General features: G+C 40.2%; 1 protein-coding gene across 1 annotated transcript; it reads left to right on the forward strand.

Moving 5' to 3' along the window:
• Window positions 1-506: 506 nt before the first annotated feature.
• On the forward strand, window positions 507-7,110 carry tbata (thymus, brain and testes associated). The gene is made up of 9 exons (XM_047609285.1): window positions 507-630; window positions 709-1,015; window positions 2,877-3,047; window positions 3,136-3,221; window positions 3,479-3,628; window positions 3,937-4,018; window positions 5,231-5,387; window positions 5,477-5,517; window positions 6,078-7,110. The coding sequence occupies exons 2-9, from the start codon at window positions 823-825 to the stop codon at window positions 6,167-6,169; spliced, it is 972 nt and encodes a 323-aa protein (XP_047465241.1). The 5' UTR covers window positions 507-630; window positions 709-822; the 3' UTR covers window positions 6,170-7,110.
• The last annotated feature ends 230 nt before the right edge of the window (window positions 7,111-7,340 follow it).

The following is a 7,340-nucleotide window of genomic DNA, read 5'->3' on the forward strand; positions in this document are numbered from 1 at the left end:
TATTAAGCTGGAGAAAATTAGGTACACAATCAGGAAAATATTATAATATTTGGCAGCCTTTCGTAATGTTTGTTGAAGATATGGAGGCAGATAATATAAAACCTCTGCTTCTGCCTACTGTCATCCCCCCCCCCCCCCCCCCCTTTATGTCTGTGAATTTTATTCTTGGAATTTTAGATCTTATTCTGTCAAAACCATACGTGTGAACAAGGCTAGCTAACCTTGGCCATGTCTCACATATCAAGTGTCCCTTGCTTCACTGGTCTGACTAGTCTTCCTATAGGTGAGGTTTGTAGACGCCGTAAATGTCCTGGAAGAAATACTTTAAAAAGTCTTTTATTTTTGCTCAGAAAAAAATATTATTTACATTTAATTCCAGGTTTTCACACTTAAATAATTACTGTGGAATGCAGAGTTGTAAACTCTCCCTACTTTGCATAGAGAAATCCTGTTGTTCACTATGCGGGAGCCATTGTTCAGTTACAGGTTTCTTAGCAACGAATGCAACACAGAACATTTGGTACCAAAGGACATGAGCAAGTGAGTGTGTTTTTCTGAGTGCTTCTTTTTTTAAAAAAATCTGGATTTATTAGGTTTCTCCCTGCAAATACAGAGTCTTTGGAGTTTGAGGTAAGTTTTGAGATGTTTCCTTTCTCCTTGTTAAGTTTTCAAATGCTCCAAAACGTTTTTTGTGCGTGTGTTTTTCAGGTTTTGTGAGGCATTTCTATCGCATCGCTTCATAACGACACTTCACAGACGAGCTTCTCTGTCGTTATCGTCGACACCAAGTTTAGACGAAGCTTCTCCAGCTGCACCTCAGACATGTCGACGGCGCGCGGTTCAGACTCCAGGGCGACGACAGGAGAGAGGAGCCGCGTTCAAATCAATCAGGTGCCGTTCACCACTGAATTTAGCAGGATGTTGCCCAGAAGCAGTCCACGCTTTGGTGCCTTGAGTCACCACTCATTTTTCTCCCGGCACAACCCTCATCCACACAGGGTGAGACATATCCAAGGTAAGCATGTGCCAGTAGTAGTCTTCTGTCAAGAGGAACTCATGCATTTTACTAAACTCACCGTTTTGCACCAAGCTGATCTTAAAACAGACTCAAACCCTATTAGACGTCTCCCTTTATTCCATTAAATATATAGAATTTCTCTTTCCCCTGGATGTTTTGCACCTTTATGAATTTTAGCTGCAGCATATGAGGAGCCTCCTGTGGTAATATACTGTATATATGAGTTCCTTAAGAGTCTGACTACCACAGCTTAGAGTTTAGATTTTAAAAGTTTGTACCTGGCTGATTTGATTTTTTTTTTTTTACTTTATGCTGCATCTCTCAGCATGACTCTGCAAACAGCACTGACAAAACACATTCCAGTCGGTCATAATGAAAGTTCAGTGCCGTTTAATGGCCTTTAATGTGAAGCTGTAGCAGCAGGAAATGTTCAGTCTGCATCAGCAATTCCTAAATCTGTAATTTTACATCCATATCTGTTTACAGTGATAAGCAGTAACTTAATATAGATTTTTCTCCACCCCCCTCCCTGGCAATGTACTGTACTTTCATCCGTGGCCAATAGGCTCAGGCTCCATTGTGTGTCTTGGAAAATAGATTTAACAGGCATTTATGTAAATGAAAATCCCCTCTTCAAGATTCACATCTTTTGCTGCTTGAACTTGTGGTTCTCTGCAATGTAACACACCGAGAATCCGCGCTAAGTCGCGCTAGCTCGCTCTTCTTTTGAGCTTAACGCATGCTAACATGTTCGTAAAGAGAATGCAAGCATTAGCATGTAAGTAAGCTAATGTAAACGAACAAGCTTTTCAAATAACTTTAGAGACAAAGTGGGAACACAATACTGAATTATTCATAGAAAAAAATATCGGGAAGGCAATATTATTTGTATAAAATGGAGGAAAATGAGTAGCACAGGTTCTCTTACATACAGATAATGTATGTTGATGTTGTTATACTTACGTTCTACTTAAAAAACAGCAGGTGGTTGCTTATTCTTATCTATCTTGGAAACCACTAGTAAAAAGAGAAATAGGTGTAAAATAAATAATTTATCAAATAAAATGAATAAAATAAAACAATGAAATAAATATATGTACAACTCCAGGAATAGAAATAGACGCTCTGTACATATCAAGGATAAATTACTTGGTTTAAAGCCCTCTGCTCTTGACTAGCGAGTGGCTTCTGTTGCGTTTAACCACCTGCTGCAGAAAAAGTGGAGGGCAGCGCATGATGGAAGGGCACACAAGAGAGAGAGAGACACACAAAAGAAATATGCAGAAGCACTTCACTGCATCAAAAAGCGTTAGTGGCACCCGGTCCGATCGTAACGTACAGCTCCAGCTAGCGACGTTTGTCTCGCAGCTGAACTAAAACGTATGCTTGCTTTCTGGAATGTTGTTGGCTTAAAAAGTTCACTTTGTGCAAAGTTTACTTATATTCTGCAAAGCCAGCACGGTAAAAAAAACACTACATTTGTTCATGCACTCATTAATTCTGTACCTGTCCGGGCTAATTTCATGCATTTGCACTGATTTCCACTTTGCTTAAAACTAAAGCTATTGAAAGGATCCCTCTCTGAGAGGAAGTTAACAGAACTACATGAAATATTTGGCGAGTAGCTGTTTGAAGGCACCTGGAATAATAATATATTACATGAAAGAAATGGCTACATTATTGATATAGAAGTATTCTCCATCTCAGAGGTTCCCCTGAAGTAGTCCCCTTTAGTCTCAGCAGGGGTCTTGCTGCATATATTTCTTTAGGGTACAGCGTTGATCGTCCCTTACTTTCTGAAGCACGTTGCTTCACCTGTGCGAGCGCAGCGAACACCGTGCCTCTCCATTCCCCACAGGTCTCAACGGCAGGCCAATTTGCACGGTGAGGGACGACTGGTTTGTCACCTCCTCGTTATTTCCTCATCCCCTTCTCAAAAGCCACGACCTCGTGAAGGCAGCCGAGCCGCCTCTCGCCTTTCCGCCCGCTCAGAATCTTTACCGAGTCGGCGGGAACCACAACAAATCAGGTGCGCTTGCACTCATTGCCATAATTTTTCTCATTCCCCCCCCCCCACCAACGACCCCAGTGATGTTCATTTCCTCTTTACTTCACAGCACTTTTTTCAGAAGCCTGGAGGGATGAACTTAAAGAGCTGGCTGCAAAAGTCCGTCTGTCACAAGAACCAAAGAGCAAACAAGAGGTGTGTGTAACGCTGTAATTGTTGTAATCTGAGACAAATCTGATTGTAGATAATGGCACTTCACTTGAGGCTATACAATACTGTTGTTGCATTCAGGTCAAACAGGATCATTCATATATAATCAGCTTTGTAGATTAACTATTGAGTTTAATTATCGTATGTGACTGTTCTTTTTGCTCAGTGCTGCTGAGTAAGTCTGCCTCATAAAAACAGTCTCCACCCAACTGAAGACAATGTTATGCCTCATTGTATTCCAGCACCAGCCCGAGGAACAATTTGTCCGTCGCAAGACTCAATATTCAGCCGCAACGGGGAGAATCATCCCCCCGTCCTCCAAGTCTTACCAGCGCAAATCCCATTCTCAGCGCCTGAAGTATCCTCAGCCCTTCCATGATCAAGAACTCACGGTGAAATCCTCTTCCACTGATCTGGGGCGGTTTAGATCTGGGCTAGTTCAGCTGATACATGTTACTCCAGAGCGGAGGGGTTTGCGGGCAGATCAAAAGAAGAGGTTCCGAAATCACAACAAAAAACTCTCCAGAGCTCTCAGCTCTTGGCCGAAGGTTTTTCGCTTCAGCTGCTTCGTTGCTGGCGAACGACCTCCGGGGCGGAGCTCCATCACCTTCTCAAGTGTCTTGGACATGCACGCAAATAACTTGAATTTGAAATGATGTGCTTTGCAAGCTAATGCTGTGATGATCTGCTCTCTTGTCAGGTTTTGGAGTTGCTTTGCCAGATCCTGCAAACAGACTCTCTGTCCACGGTGCAGCAGTGGCTTCTGCTCGCGGGCCAGAGAGGTAAAGTGACTCATACTATATCACGGTAATGTTATATACGCTACCAGTGAAAGGTTTGAGAAGACGGGTCCAAACTTTCTGTTATAGGCTTTTATTCTAAAGCAGTGGGGCATCAAAGCCTGATAAATATAACCAGGAACTAAAAGCATTTATTGTATATGTAGGTATTTACATCTTTGTGCATATATTTCTCATTTATTATACAATATGTATTGATTTACATATTACATTTAAATTACGCAAATCTATAACAATACACATATGTATATTTTACACACAAACATTTCCTGATTTATATTTAGATAAATTTACTTTTACTTGCTTTAATATTTGTTATTGTGCAACAAGTGCAGGAAACCGCACACATTTATGTAGGTATTTAACACATTATATAATATACTGAACTCTCTGACTACATGCACATGTATATATATATATATATCATTAAAAAGTCTCTGCTGCTGTTACTGTTAGACTGCCTTTTGCATGTTTACAACCTCTACCTCACACAGGAAAACATGCTGCTGCTGTGTCTACATATACACTGGGAACTCTTTATTTTATTTTATTGCATCACATTTTTTGACGCTTTACCTCTTCACCGTGGGATACAAGAAGCGTTTGTTCGATTCCTTTGTACGTCTGGTACATGTGAGCTGACTTTGACTTTGATTTATGCTGATTTACATATTACAAATAAATGAAATGAATTATAAATATCTACAGCGGTACACACGTTGAACACCAATACATGATTTATCGGGGTGGCTGCAGTAAATTTGAAGACCAACAGCATTTACTTGGTGTACTCTTATATCTATCATGGTGCCACAAGGACAGAACACTGGATAAAAGATTACTAATGCTTACATTTTAAAGCGATGAAAAAAAACAATGTTGTTGTACACCAGCCTTGGGCTGTTTGTATGCTCTTTCTAGTTCAGCTGGCCTTGTGTTTGTATTCATATCCTACATGTCATCACTGCGACATATTTATTATATCTTTCTCTGGAACAAATGCAAACTTCAAAATATCATTAAAAACATACATCCATTCATTCATTTTTCATGGCCTGCACCACCGGTGGAGAGCAAATATATGGACCTTAACTGCATCTCTCTCTCTTTCATCTGAATGAACTTAATGAAAGCGTGTAACCACACACTGTAACAGCTCTTCTGCTGGCCTTGTGTGATATGTCGCGCCCACAGAGAAAGACCTGGTGATGGGGATGATCACACAAGCTCTGGACGGCGTCGACCTCTCCGGCCGTGAGCGGCAGAACTTCCAGACTCTACACCCTGGCGTTTTCCCGCCAGCGAATGCTCCATCATTCGAGCAGTCGTGGGGAAAACCACCAAAAACCAGGTCAGGAGGGTCGCTCAGATTTTCACCTGTTGTTTGTTTCCGCACAGTCAGAATTAAAGCTTGATGAGTTTGCACATTTGCCTCCGCAGCTCGAACCAAATGAATCGAACTCTCAGCGATGACAAACCAGGTAACTCACTCAAGTTTTATTCTTTTCTATTCTTAACGTGTTTCCCTTGTGACAGCTCTCTCTCTCTAATATAAAGCAGTTATACTTGAAACTGGAGTCAGTCTTTTTGACGGCACAGGAGGAGGCCCCGAGGTTCATTAAAACCTGTCACCTACTTCTGAAAAGACTTAGTAATTTCTGTAGAGACGTGTATTTCATTTTCTATTTCCTACTCATGTTTTAGCACGTACATTGCAATGAATAGTGTTATTTATTATATATTTCTGATGTGCATTTCACACCGCAATCAACGTATTAATTGTGCAGTCTCTTCCACTCTTTAGTTGCTTTCTACTTTATCCCACGGAAAACAAAATGCTGCCCCCTTCTTCTGCAGAAAACTGTCTATGTGTCTATGTTAAGCAGGTGCTTGACAGGAAGAAAAAAAAGAAGCCGATCCCAGATTTTGAAGCTGAAATGATTTCCATCTTTTCTTTCATTATTTATTTTTTTTGTACAGAGCAGATGGCAAGTGTAAAATTACTGTCTTTGTTTAAATCTAACTCAAGTGTTCTCCACAGAGAGGATCGGTGATGCAGAGGTCCTCGAAGTCCATGCAGGAGCTCAGAATCATCGTCAAGATCCTCCACTTGAGCACAGCAAGAGTGCATAGAGTCCTCTTTTTTTTTTTTTTTCTACCATGGGAATAGCTGAATTACAGCTCCCTTCTTTATTGGGTGTTATCTTTAGCATGATCTTAGAAATACAAGTCAGTATAAACAGAGAAGGGAGCCAAATGAGCTCTTACGGGAAATGTAACAAATACACTGTGGACGATGTTCGTACTTGTTCGTAATAATCATCAAGTAAGGAAGTATAATTGCGTAGCTGTTGTTTGACTTTGAATAAAACTATGAACTATGTTTTTAATCTAAACAAAGTAAAACTGCAAAATCTCTGGAAACAGTCTAATTAGTTTCTCTCATGGTGCTGTTGGATCCTTTTATACAGTTACAGTATGTTATAGTTATAGTGATGACACTTTTTCCAGACTCACTTTTTGTTTAATCAATGCTCCTCTGCTCTACCTCCACCAGTTACCAGATAAAGTTGGATTTTTTTTCTCATTGTATTTATTTTTTCATTTTTCTTTTCATGGCCCCATGAGACCACTTTATGGACTGGTTTGCATCCTGTTTCCTTAGCGTCAAATAAAAACTAAAACGAAACTTATCCAATAAATAAATAAATAAATAAATAATCTGAAATGACAGAAACCATCAGTGAAAAAAATATTTGACTTATATTTTGGTGTTTTAGTTTGGCCCAAGTCCCATCCACTAACGAGGAGCAGTTGGAGCTTGTGACCTATACTGCAGCCGACCACCAGGGGGAGCTTTACTTGCTTTGGTTTCACTTTAGAGGAGCAGTTCCACCGTCCATATTTAAACTGTCTATGGTTTATCCACATATTTTAGCTGATTACTAAAAGTCTAAGCACATTTTTGTTCTGATAATCTCCATGATGAGGGGAAGGTACACATTCTTGTTTCTTGCTTTTGTCTTCAATTCACTGGACTATGTGTCCATTAAAAATTAAATATTTGTGGAAGATTTTCTGCTGCATTCTTGGTCAGTGTCTTAATAAACCAATATCTAATTGTTGGTTATTCATAATGAAAGGGTAAATCTGAATAATTAAGATGTGCAGATCCGAAAGTAACTTTAATGACACTGATGGCATTTCTCTGTGGAATTTACCGCACGGCGTTTGACGTGAGCACCGACACACCAGCGTGACAACCTCAGTTAGCGACTGCATGATAAGGTTAGCCTAATCTAGA

The sequence above is a fragment of the Mugil cephalus genome, chromosome 16 (assembly GCF_022458985.1).
Source record: "Mugil cephalus isolate CIBA_MC_2020 chromosome 16, CIBA_Mcephalus_1.1, whole genome shotgun sequence".
NCBI lineage: Eukaryota > Metazoa > Chordata > Actinopteri > Mugiliformes > Mugilidae > Mugil > Mugil cephalus.

Bases quoted from the DNA above. Each gene is read 5' to 3' on its own strand.
- tbata (XM_047609285.1), top strand. From the start codon at position 823: ATGTCGACGGCGCGCGGTTCAGACTCCAGGGCGACGACAGGAGAGAGG. The intron at 1,016-2,876 runs GTAAGCATGTGC...CATTCCCCACAG, and splicing joins CAGGGTGAGACATATCCAAG to GTCTCAACGGCAGGCCAATT. The intron at 3,048-3,135 runs GTGCGCTTGCAC...TTTACTTCACAG, and splicing joins CGGGAACCACAACAAATCAG to CACTTTTTTCAGAAGCCTGG.